This window comes from Dama dama, chromosome 12 (genome assembly GCF_033118175.1).
Source record: "Dama dama isolate Ldn47 chromosome 12, ASM3311817v1, whole genome shotgun sequence".
In the NCBI taxonomy this organism is placed as follows: domain Eukaryota; kingdom Metazoa; phylum Chordata; class Mammalia; order Artiodactyla; family Cervidae; genus Dama; species Dama dama.
The window spans coordinates 16,018,080-16,030,854 of NC_083692.1; the positions used below are offsets into that span (position 1 = coordinate 16,018,080).

General features: G+C 53.2%; 1 protein-coding gene across 1 annotated transcript in view; it reads right to left on the minus strand.

Annotated features, from left to right (window-relative positions):
* Positions 1-3,143: 3,143 nt before the first annotated feature.
* ESRRB (estrogen related receptor beta) overlaps positions 3,144-12,775 on the minus strand; it is a 56,237-nt gene continuing 46,605 nt past the window's right edge. Inside the window, 4 exon segments of the mRNA XM_061158345.1 lie at positions 3,144-3,330; positions 3,333-3,366; positions 3,647-3,885; positions 9,496-9,765. Coding sequence (XP_061014328.1) covers positions 3,206-3,330; positions 3,333-3,366; positions 3,647-3,885; positions 9,496-9,765 — 668 coding nt within the window. The 3' untranslated portion in view covers positions 3,144-3,205.

Genomic DNA, 12,775 nt, shown 5'->3' on the forward strand with positions numbered 1-12,775 from the left:
TTCAGACCACTTAATTTACATCCCTGAATCTTGCTGCTGAACACACATTTTATGCCCATTTGAACCCCCAGAGAACCCTAAGTCCGAGTTGGTTCTTCCGATGGCCTCTCCTAGCATCAGCCTGAGACCTGCGGGCAGTGCTGTCCAGGGGACAGCCCGCCAGCCAAGATAATGTGTTAAGAGACTCTCTTGATAGGCCGTTCCTTATTTATTAGATTCCAGATACATGGGACCAGGATGGGAAGACTCCTAGGGCATTCGGGAGGACACATACAGAGGTGGGAGTACGTACAGGGGGGTGACGCAATGAAGGACCGTCATTTTAAAAAATATATACATCTTAAGAAGCCATTCCAGCCACATTATCCTTATTAGAAAATAAAACAATCTCCACATAGTGCTTTTCTTTGGTGCTCTTGCGTGGGCATGGGCCTCTGTCCCCTCGCCACGACCCCCTCCACCTTCTGTCTTCGAGGGGGTGGGGGGAGTCTGGAGGGAAGGGTGGCCCCTGACCCGGGGGCAGGTGCAGACTCTGGCTCCTCTACGGCCCTGCCATGGCCTCCCACCCAACATCCGGCTCTGGTTTTCCTAGTCGGTTCTTAAATTGTGCCCTGGGGAATCACTGAAGCTTCCTCTGTACCAAAACTGCAAGCCCTTATCAAGGTTCACACATGCCAAAGCCAGTCTAGAATCTCGAGAGAAAGTGGGGACACGGGCACCAAACAAAACCCAGCCAATACCACCTTCTCCATGGTTGGATTTTTTTTTCCATTTTATTTCTTGGTTCATTTCAATGACCTGTATCATGAGAGTACAACTGAGAAGGGCTATGTCCTCTTTACAGATTTTCCAGGAACAGTGGATTTGGGGGGAAACTTCAGTTTTGTTCTGTTTAGTGGGGATGGGGTGTTCTAAACTCTCCTCACTTCACATCCTCTGCTAAGTCATCCCCCCAACCTCCTCCCTACTTCCCAGGGAGGTCCCAAAAGCTGGCTAGGCTCCCAACTAAGAAGCTGGCCCGTAAACAACTTCTCTGAATGCCAACGGATCCATCAAGTACACACCACGGCCTTCCCCACTGAACAGACTTCTCATCGTTCCTTGTACATTTCCTGTTGCCATGAGAGATTTTTAATGTAAAAGCAGCAGCCACCTCAGTGGCACCAAGCCATCAGGACCATGGCCCCCCTTTTCCTATAAGGGGGCTCTAACGCTGGCACAATGGCAGACGCATGGGCTCTGGCAAGGCAAAGCTGCCCTGTACATGCAACACCCACCCACTACAAACCACTTGTTGCACTGTTAATCAGAGGTGCTTCTTCTAGAAAAGATGGACAGTGAAGACCAGTTGTGAACTAGCCCCTGGGGCGGCTCACAGCTCAGGTCCTCATGCTCGAGCAGTGACCACCCTACACAGAACGGGGGTGATGAGATGTGACCCTCTGCTCCCTGCCTCCTTGAGCACACAAGACAGCAAGAGGCTGGGGGAGGCTCCCACACAGCAGACCCCCATCTCTCCAGGCAGATGTCAAGGAATGGCCCCCAACAGCTAAGTAGGCCTGGATTTTACCCCTGGTCCCTCAGAGGTGCCTGTGCATTTATCTGCCCAGATTGGAGACTGCACAGGACACTAGCAGCCACCTTGGATCATTCCAGTGTTGCCAGACAAGTGACTCTGGCCTTGAAGACCCCATAGGCAAAAAAGGGAGGGGGCATACTTCGCTGGTCTGTGAAATCTCTTGGAACCCCTGACATTTTCTCCATGAAGGTATCTGAGAGCAGCGGATGGGATTTAGCCAGCTCTCACACCTGGGGTGACCTTAGCACATCCTGGCAGAAGTTCAGAAGGAGCCGTGTCTGGGTGTGGAAAGGCAGAACCAGCGGTAGCTGCTTCCCTTGGAAGGCTGCGAGGCTGTGGAACAGGACGCCTGGTCCCCTGGTTCTGGGGCTGGGTGGGTGGGAACTGCCTGCCTCTCAAAGTGACGAGAGGTCAGGGTAGAATGTATGTGGACTCCCCAGGTGTCCCTGGCAGGACTGCTCCGATCCCTGCTTTAGAAGACAGCTGATTGGAAGGATGCTTGAAACTCCTTCAGCCATGGGAGGTCCTCTAAGCTGCTCTCAGCCAACCCCATGAGCCCCGGATGGTGTGTTCAAGGTGCCCTCCCCCCAATCTGAGTGTGTTATAATGAACTTCCATAGCCACTCACCGAAATGGGTGACCCACTGTTCCCATTCGGCCAGGACTGGAGGGTTTCCTGGGAAATAGATTCTCAATGCCGAAATGGGTCCTGGGCAAACTGGGGTGGTTGGTACCTTATGTAGCAGCCTGATGGTCTGGTAGAGGTCATGTCCTGCCAGAAAGCTGGCATTTAAGTGCACCTGGGGAGCTATTCTATACCTCCTCAGTCCAAGGATGGCAGGTGCAAACCCTCCTGTAGCACTGATTCACCCTGCCCTTTGGAAGGCAAGGGAGGGGGAATCCTGGTGTCCACTGATCAGGCAGGCTGGTGACCCCTGTGGAGCCCCTGTCTTCAGAGTTCCCTTGCCTGCTCGTCTCTACTTCTGGGCCTTTCTGTGCTCAGCAAAGCTTGGTCTGGGCCTCTCCCTATCCCACCTGGGTCCTCCCAGAGCTGCCAGCCTAGAATCAAGTGCCCAGGGTGCCCTCGGAGGGGCCAGGTCCCTGCACATCCCTTAGCTCCCCAGGCCCACCTGCTCTGGACTCCCAGCAAGCGGGAGAAGCCCGCAGAAGTGGGGGTGCTGGGCCATGGTGTCTTGGACCCTGCTCTGCTCTGAGCCAGCACCGTCCCCACCTGTGGGCCCTGAAGTCTTGGATGGTGGAACCCGCAGTGGGGGTGAGCTCTGAGGTCGGGCAGGAAGTCACAGTGGGGTTCCTGGGGATGGGGAGAGAGGGAGCGGGCCCTGGGGCAGCGGTGTCAGACGGGTGGGGGGTGCCCCAAGGGGGCAGGGTGACCAGGAAAATCCATGAGCTCTGGAAGCTAGTCCCCAGATGGTGAGCTGGGCTGGCCTGGGAGCCTAGGTGAAGGATGGAGGGAGGAAGCTGTATGGATTGTGGAAGGCGTGGGGCCTCCTGGGAGGCAGAACCTCAGAGTAGGCAGGCCCTCTGGAAGAAAGTACCTGCTTTCTGGGAGAGGAAAGCCCCCGAAAGTATACCCCTGCCTGAGTATGCCAGAGTCCTTGGCACTCATCACTGCCCGCCCAGGCCGTGGGTGGAGGCCGAGGGGAGGGGGGATGTCGGAGAGGTGGTTACGAAATGTACGTGCTGCCTCTTGGTGATCAGGTGGGGAGACGGGGCCTTTCCTCCTGGGTGGTCTCCAGCCTCAGGGGGGAGTCAGCTCTGGCCCAGGCCTCGGCATTGCCCGTGGCGGAGGAAAAAAAAAAAACCAAATGAAAAAAAAAAAGCCAGTTACAGATGAACCCCGCACCTGCCTTCCCATCCCCGTACCCCCCGCCCCTCCAGCACCCGGGACTCTGCACACAGCCAGGAGGCGAGGAGCCCCTTCGGCCGGGACGGCTCGCGGCCATGATACAGGACTTGAATGTTGAGGCTGGTGGCTGTGGAGGTGTTCGCGTCGGTCCATCCGTCTGTCCTTGGGCGGGAGTCCGTCCATGGGCCGGGCCGTCAGACCTTGGCCTCCAGCATCTCCAGGAAGAGTTTGTGCATGGGCACCTTGCCTTGCAGTTTGATGCTGTAGAAGTGCTGTACCGCCTTGGCGGCCGTCTGCCGGAGCAGGGGCAGCGTCAGCAGCAACTTGCCCGTCCTCCGCGGCTCCTCGTGGCGCTGGCTCAGCTCGTAGTCCTGCAGCGCCTCATGCAGCAGGTCCTGCAGCTTCTGGACCGCCTCCAAATCCTCGATGTACATGGAATCTGCGGACACAGCGGGGTGGGCATCAGCGGTGCAACTGTGGAGCGCAGCCCTGGGTGTAGGGGGCCCCCATCACTGCTTTCAGAGCCTTCCAGACCCTCACTTTACAGAGACAAACCCAGGCTCAGAAGGGTTAAGCTGCCGGTCTGAAGCCTCAGAGGCCAATGACAGAGCTGGGGTTCACACCCAAGGAGAGATCTGTGTCCACGGAGGACTTTTCTTAGAAAACCACCAGGAGGTGGCAGTGAAGGGTTTGAACATGAGCAGTGAAGGGTTTGCCCCAGAGGTGCCGGGGGGGACTCTGGCGCCAAAGTGGTGGAATTGTGATCTTGCGCCCCTCACTTGCTAGCTCTGTGACTTTCAGCAAGTTGTTTCAGTTCTCTGCACCTCATGTTCCTCATTTGTGAAGGGCCACATAATAGCTAGATCTACCTTGAGAGGCTAAATGAGTTAATACCCACCAAGGGCTTAAAATAGTACTTGTCATAACTATGGTACTATAGTGCCCAACTATGGTACCATCATCACCATAACCATCACCACCATCATCATCTTACACATCACAATCGTCAGTTTATCACCACTGTCATATCTCCACCATCATCACCACCACCACCATAACCATCACCACCACCATCACCTCCATCATCACCATCACCACCTTATCAGCATCATGATATCAGCTTATCAGTCATATGATGTGATCAGTCATATCACCGCCATCATCACCATTAGAGTCATCATCGTGATTTTATTGTTACTGCTGCCACTAGGCACCAGCTCACATGAGTAGTTGTTACAGTTATATGTACACAGATAAAGGGGCTGAATCCTGTGTCTGGGTGCCCTGAGGTGGGGCATATGGGGGAACTGAGATAGCACGGTAGGGCACAAAGAGGGGAGATGCTATTGGGAGTTTTAGAAAATCCTGGGGAGGGCTTTGGACTCAGGCCATGAATTTCAAATGAAATTTACCTAAATTGCGGAGGTGGCAAGGAGGTGCTCACGGACAGCTGGGTTATAGTTGGGTCTGAGCCAAAGCAAAGTGGAGCCCACTTCCTGGCCTCAGGAAAAATAACCCACCTTCTTCTGACATTCCTTAAAGAAATTGAGCCTCCACCCTGAACTGCAGCACCCAAGGCCTGTCCAAGGTGGGAGGGTAAGGGTGCATGTGGGTCAAGTGAACTGGAAGCTGGGGGTGGGTCACCAAGGAAGGCTGAGCAAGTTTCCTGAATTCCTCAAAAGAGCAGGACAATTCTTTGCATGCTCTGTTTGCTAATTTTTTTTTTTTTCTTTCTATGCTGTGTTTGTTGAGCTACCAGACTGCTGCGGGCAGCTGTACCAACTAGCTGACCCCAGTGGTTCCCTCTGACCTTGTGGCACTCAGGCCATGCCTCCACGGGTCCTGCCTCTTTTCTCTTGGGCGAACATCAATAGAGTGAGGTGGGTGAGACTCTGGAGCCTTAGATGCTGTGTGACTTTGGCCAAGTTACTTAGGCTCTCTGAGATTGTTCCCTTGTCTGTGAAATGGAGCAAATGAGGGTGCACGCCTCCTAGGTGAAGGCTAAATGACCTAGCATGTCATCAGGCACTTTGTAAGCACCTAATAAACATCGTTACTATCATTACTTTGAGAGCTCAGAAGGCAGGAGATGCCCTCGCGGGGCTGGCCCTATACCTAAGATTCCCACACAATGTTTTGCCCCTTGTTGCTAAGGCAGTGAGGACTCTTCCTTTTGGCAATTGGGGAAAAAACCTGGCTCCATTCCTACACTCTTGGCTGATTTCAGAGCATGGTCCCTGTAAGGCTGCGACCTGTCCATCCAGACACCATGCCTCCTGCCAGCTTCCTCTCCCCATCACCCCACCCTCCCCAAGGAGGCCAAAATTGGCAGCTGCCTTCCACCGAAAATGAAATAAAATAACATTGCAAGATTAATTTCTTTGCAATCTATCAGCTAGTCTGTATTGATGGCATTGATAAACTGTTAATTACAAAATCAATGGCTATGAATTTTTTTCTGCTGTCAAGGAGCCTTAAGAGAGGCCAGGAGGGGGTGAAAGATAGCCCGCTGGCTCCCGAGGGGCTGTGTTTTGGGGCAACAGCCTCTGAGGTGCTCTGGTCCACTTAACCTCAGCAGAGGCACCCATGGTGGCTTGCCTCCAGAACCACTCCAATGATCTCCTGGCCCATCTCTCCTCCAGCTACACTATCTGCCTGGATGACTTTCCCCTCATTGCTGGGGACAGGCCATGTCCCCAGAGGCTTTCAAGGCTCTCTATACCAACCCCATTCTACCCCACTCCCTTCACAGTCCTGGAGCTTCCAGTCTAACACCAACAGCTCTTCTAGCCTAATCTCTCAACAGGCCTGTTCTCTCTCTGTTTCCTGATGCATCTGATCACTCCATGACTCAGCCAAGGTCGTGGGCATCACAAACTCCTCTTTTCCCACTTAGAGCTCTTGGATCTGCAGAGAGCTGCAGGATGGCCTGGTAAACACCACGGGGCCAAGAAGTCCAGGTTCCCAGCACTCTGTCGCTCACGACAAAGCATGTACGCAGGCAGAGCTTGATGCTAGCTGAAGTTCCTGATGGGCTCTATCAGTCCTTGCATGCGTGCTCAGTCGCTTCAGTCATGTCTGACTCTGACCCCATGGACTGGAGCCCACCAGGCTCTCCTGTCCACGAGATTCTCCAGGCAAGAATACTGGAGTGGGTTGCCATGCCTTTCTTTCTCCAGGGTATCTTCCTGACCCAGGGATCAAACCCGGGTCTCCTGTATGTATCTCCTGCGTTGCAGGCAGATTCTTTACCACTGAGCTACCAGGGAAGCCCGTCAGTCCTTAGGAGTTTCGTATTTGTGTGTGTGTGTGTGTGTGCACGCATGCACTTGGATGTGCATGTGTGCATGTCTGTCTGTATGTATTGAGATGAAGACAAGAGCTGCTGGCAGAGCTGAATAGACCTCAGAGAGCCCTTGCAGTTTGTCCGTGGGGGGAGTGAGGTGACCGCTGAGCAGACTCCTACCTCTTCACACTCTTCTCCTGGTCCGGGCAAGCGTGAGCTCCAGGTCTCTGTCATGAGAAGCGGTCAGGAGACTCCAACAACAAGGATGTGCCCTTGGGGGTCTGGCCAGCCTTGCTGCGTCTCTCTGTGCTCCCCAGTGTCCTCGGCTCCTACCGGTTTCCTCTCCTCCTCTGCCCAGCCAAACCCCCAGCCCCTCTGTGACCGCTGACTACAATGCCTCCCTTTGAATAGGAGAGCGTGCAGGACTGTCAGGGTGTGAGACTTGGCTGTGTGATACGTGATGACCGAGATCTGTCTCCTGCGTTTGTCAAAGCGGAACCGGGCAATACAGAGTGCGCTCTGCTGGCAACTCTGGACTTTTGTTAATAATAATGTATCAGCATTGGCTCATTAATTGTAACAAATTACCACACTAAGCCTGGATGTTAATAGTAGGGGAAAGGGTGCATAGGGCCTGGAGGACGTGGGTGGGCTGGTGTGTGCAACTCTACGGAACTCTACCTGACCAGTTACTCTGTCGGCCTGAAACTGTATGAAAAAAGCCCCAATAGCATTAGCATTCTCTAACAAAGCCTACATTGCAATTTTGGAATCCTAAGGTGTGGGTAAATGGTCTCTACAGAGGTATGTAAAATGTTTAATTCTTATTTTGCATTGGTTTTTTTTAATAAAAGGGATTGGAACTGAAAAAAAAGAAAAAAAAAGTTTCCTTCTATTAGGTTGGGTTTCCTAGAAGCAGAGCCCGACACAGGGGTTCAGGTGCATGGGATTTGTGGAGAGTGTGCTCTCAGGAGAAAGAAAGGTGGGAGGTAGGATACCAAAGGGTAGGAGAAAGCAAGATAGGGAGACAGCCTGGCTTGGTTCTGGTCCCACTCCAGGAGTCCAGCCTTTTGTTCTCCTGTGTGTGCCTGCCATTGGCTGAAGGTGTGTGTGTGTGTGTGTGCCTGCCATTGGCTGAAGGTGTGTGTGTGTGTGTGTGTGTGTGTGTGTGTGTGTGTGCCTGCCATTGGCTGAAGGGGTGTGTGTGTGTGTGTGTGTGTGTGTGTGTGTGTGTGGTGCAGGGAGTTGACGGAATCCTCCAAACAAGGCAGGTAAGGCTAGGTCTCTGGTGAAGGGAGAAGCCATGGGCTATTTGCAGCAAAATTCAGCAGCTGGGGTGCGGGTGTGTTAAGCTAGTGAGGGGGCGGTCTGAGTGGGGCACCAAAAGCAACCCCTGCATTCTCCATGAAGCCATTTGTTAGGGAGCCAGCTGTCCTGGTTTTCCAGGAACTGTTGTTTCTCAGGACATGGAACTTCCAGTGAAAGTGTGACAGCATCAAGCAAACCAGCTGGTTATCCTGTCTGTACATCTGGAACCAGCTCTCCTTCTTCCATACACTGATAACACTTGTTTCCTCAAATATTAATAATAATGATAATTAATATTTATTGAACATTTCCTCTAGGCAAGGCACAGAGCTAAGTGCTTATCTTCAGTCGATCATTTAAAAAACAAAAGTGCTTACACACAGGACAGAACTGGGGAAGGTTGCCACACTGCTACCAAGTATCAAAGCTAGAATTCAAACTTGGGTTCCATTTGAACTCAACTGAGACTTGAGCAATTGACTACTGCATGCGCCCAGCAGCAGAATTAAGTGTCTGTGTGCCTGACACTCTTTCTTTAGGACAGGGAGCCTGCCTTTCTCCTTCTTCTGCAATCCCCACCCCAGCCCCCTGCACCTGGCCTGGTACCTGCAGAGGGCGGACACCTTCTAAATGTGGACACAGGTTACATTTAAGCCCCCAGATAGTCTAGCCAGAAGTTGGTAGGTAGAGGCTAAAACAATTGGAGTGAGGCCTCCTTTTTAATGCTAGGAAGGTTTTCTCTCTTGGGCCTGAGCAATTTGAGTAGGAGATTTAAGGAGTCTGTATAAGCTTGGAGTTGATTTTGGAATATGAGGACCTGGGCTTAGGTCCTAGGTTCAGTACTCTTTGACTGTGTGACCCTGGGCAATGTGCTTCAGCTTTCCAACACACCCAGTTTCTCCATTTGTAAAGTGGGGTTAAAATGATAAGAGCATTGCTCATAGGGTTGAATTGTAAGACGAAATCGGTTCATGGCTAATTGATTTAATAGGCTGAGTATTTATGTGCCAGGCATGTTGTAAGCATAATTTTACAGAAATAAATCCCTTCCACAGTCTTCTGGGGTGGAATCTTCTGGACTGTTTATTATTCCCATTTTACTGATGAAGAAACTGAGGCACAGAGTGAAGTGAGGCACAGATTTGCCCAAGTGACAGAAGCAGGATTTGACTCTTAGCAACTGGGCTCTAGAATCTGTGCCCTTAACCCCTGTGTTGATCTGCAAGGCAAGGGCCCAGGGGAGGGCTTAGGAAATACTCAACCAATGCCAGCCTTTGTCACCACCTTTGCAACTCCAGGCCATCCTGTGCACAACCTTTAGTGGCAAGAAGCTCTAGCATCATCATGCCACTCCTGCTCAGAGCCACCCTAATTGCTGGTCCCAGAGCTGTGTGTGCTCCCCTGGGCACAAAGACCTCTCCGAGCTCCCCCTGCAGGCCCCACCCCCGCCCGTACCTGAGTTGGCCAGGGCCAGGGCCTTGAGCGTCACGAACTCCTCCTTCTCCACCTTGAGCTTCTTGTACCTGCGCACCAGCTGCAGGATGGCCCGGTAGAGCTCCAGCAGCCCCGCAAGGCGGGAGTGCTCCTCGTCCATGATGTAGTCCTCCGCGTACACCAGCTTGTCGTCGTAGGGCAGCGAGCGGTACACGATGCCCAGGATAAGGATCTCCATCCAGGCGCTCTGCAGCAGGCTCATCTGGTCCCCCAGAGAGAGGTTGGAGAAGCCTGCCGGGAGAGGGGGCCAGCAGGGTGGCAGCGTTCAGGTGGGTGGGCGGGGGGGTGGGGGGTGGGGGGTCGGGGCGGCAGAGGAGGAGGGGATCCTGACCCTCCATTCCACCTGCTGGACTCATGGTCCTTCCTCGGTGAATGAGTCAGACGTGGAATTCATGGAAAAGACTTACATAACGAGAGCTCGGTCAACATTGACAGTTGTTATTGTCCTTATCCTTGTTATTCTATGGTATTTTTCAAATGTGCCAGGAGGCTTTTTGATTAACCAAAGGCATTTGTAATTTAAGGAGCCCCTGAATACATAGAATCAGGAGGTGGCAGGACAGGATCCCCTCCACTCCGAGAAGCTTCCAGATCCCCCTCTCTGCTCAAAGCAGGGGAGGCATGGGGTTTTAGAGTGACAGCTGGTCCTTCGGGTGAAGCCTCAGCTGTACAGAAACAAGGGGCCCAAAACCAGGAAGGAGAAATCACCTGCTCCCAGCCAGCGACCCCCTAGTGACCACAGCTGGGGCTGCTGACTGCTCAGAGCCCTCGGAGTCAGGGGGAGACTTTATCACGGGCAGCCTGTCCTCCCAGAAGTCAGCCCCGCTGGCCTGGCCATCACTCTTCACCTAACGATGTCCTAAGCAGTCCTGTATCCTGTGGGCTTGGATCATGGCCATTTCCCCTTTGGAAAAGACCCTGATGCTGGGAAAGACTGAGGGCAGGAGGAGAAGGGGGCCATAGAGGATAAGGTGGTTGGATGGCATCACCAAACATGAGTTTGAGCAAAGTGTGGGAGATAGTGAAGGACAGGGAAGGCTGGCGTGCTATAGTCTGAGGGGTTGCAACAACAATGAGCATGGAGGCTGCGTCCAGAGTGAAAGAAGGTTGGGGGTGGGGAAAGCTCCAGAATTATGACACCATCTTGTTCAGTGTGCTCTGGAGATTGCCTGGGCTTGAATCCCAATTCCTCATTTACTACCTGTAGGCTGACCTAGGAGGAGCTGTGCTACTTCCCCAAACCTCAGCTTCCTCTTTTGTGAAATGGGTATAACCGTAGTGCCTGCCTCAGAGAGCCACTATGAGGCCTAAATGAGACAACAATCATGCAACATACATTTACTGAGCTGTTGCTATTATTAGTGATGAGATGAAAAGTCTTTATCTGCGAAATGAGAATGATATACTGGAACTGCATTACATGTACACTTAACTTAGGTGAAGTCAATTAACAATTTAAGAGAAAGAGAAAAACTAAAGGAAGGAAAGAAGGAAAAGAAGGGAGCAGGGAGGGAGGAAGAAAGCTTATTTTCAAATATCTTGATCACTAAACACAAGGCAATAACTTCCATCAGAAACTCAGGGGTGGATTCCAACACCAACTGCGCCAGACACACCAAAAAGGAAAGGTACCCACAGAGTCATTGCACCCTGTGTCTGTCATGGGCAACTGAGATTAAGCGATCTCCCCAGGGGTAACTCTGCTTATGGAGGACTCTTGCTGACCTAGAACCTCAGCCAGCTTAGATGCGGGGTTCTGGTTTGGGGTGACAGGAGAACAAAGAGACCTGGCACGGAGGAAACACTTAGCACCCCTGTACCCCCATCTTCCCCTGCCCCACCCCAGCCACACACACAGTCCGTGCTCAGCAAACCTGAGCCAGGAAGGTGGCGATGGCTGCAGCTGTTACTCTCACGACTCTTCTCCCCCACAGACTGGAGGCCCTGGGGCTTCCAAGCTTCCAGACTGGCCCACTGCCCTGGGTTTCCATAGAGTCTACTCCACCCTCATCTGCTGCCCCGGGTCTCTGAGAGCCACTGTCCCTCCTTATTTTCCAACCAGTGCAACCAGTGTTCAGCTTTAGGGGGTCCCCAGGGGATGAAGCCCCCTTCACTAGCAGGTCCCTCTTTCCCAGTGAACACCCTTCTTAGTCTGATCACTGTGGTTCACAGGCTGATCTATCACCCCCCGGGGCCTGGGATCACCACCCAGCCGCTGGCACCCCCCAGGTGACCGCCCACAGAGCTGGAGCGATTACACTGCGGCCATGGGGCCAGCGTGGATGGCTGCGCCTTCTCGGGGGACAGGCTGTGGCACAGAGGGGTCAGGGGTGGGTGCTGTCGTCTAGATCCCAGCATGGGAGCAGAGGACGTGTGGCTGCCTGCAGTGGTGGGGAGAGCCGGGAGGTAATGAAAGAGATAGAAATGGACATCCAATTTCCCTTATCGAGCCTCTGAGCGGGAGAGGCCTGGGGCGACATTAATTAACAGATACCAATCAGCCAGCACGGGTTTGTGTGCGTGTGTGTGTGTGTGTGTGTGTGTGTGTGTGTGTGTATGCACGGACGTGTGGACTGCACTGGGGGTGCAGGTCTCAAAGCAGACAGACTGGGAGGGAAGATGTAGGAGGTGGACGGGGCGAAATTAATAGACAATTGAATTGGAAGGCGGCAGAGAAGGAGGGCGAGCTGGGCTTCTGGAAACGAAGGAGAAAAGACCTGTGCGAGGTTCATCACTAGCAGACCATGAGCTCTGCCCCTCTGTTCACCCCACAGATACTTACTGAGCACCTACTAAGTGCCAGACCCTGTGCTGGACACCGGGGACAGAACGGCCAGCTTGAACCAGGGCCAGGCCCTGCCTTCATGAGCTCGGTCAAGAGGGAAAGACACACCCCGATGTGTGTCTTGTGAGGTTTAGAACTGTCAGAAGAGCTACCACGAGAGGAAAGGCCGAGGACACACAAAGGGGAAGTCTGGCCCAAATGAGAGAGAGTCCGGGTGGCTTTACAGAAGAGGAGGCTTTGGGGCTGAGCTCTGAAAGGCGAGTGGGGTGTGTCTGCATGGATGGCTGTCACCTCTGGTTTCCTGGGAGCATGGTCACGCCCACTGCCAAGCACCTGGCCTGGGGCAGAGGGGCTCCACAAACCTTGCCAGCACAGAAGAGGGAACGGACAGACGCCACTGGGCCTCAGCTTCTGGGAGACGAGAAAAAGGGCCAAGAGAACAGGGTCGGCCCCTCT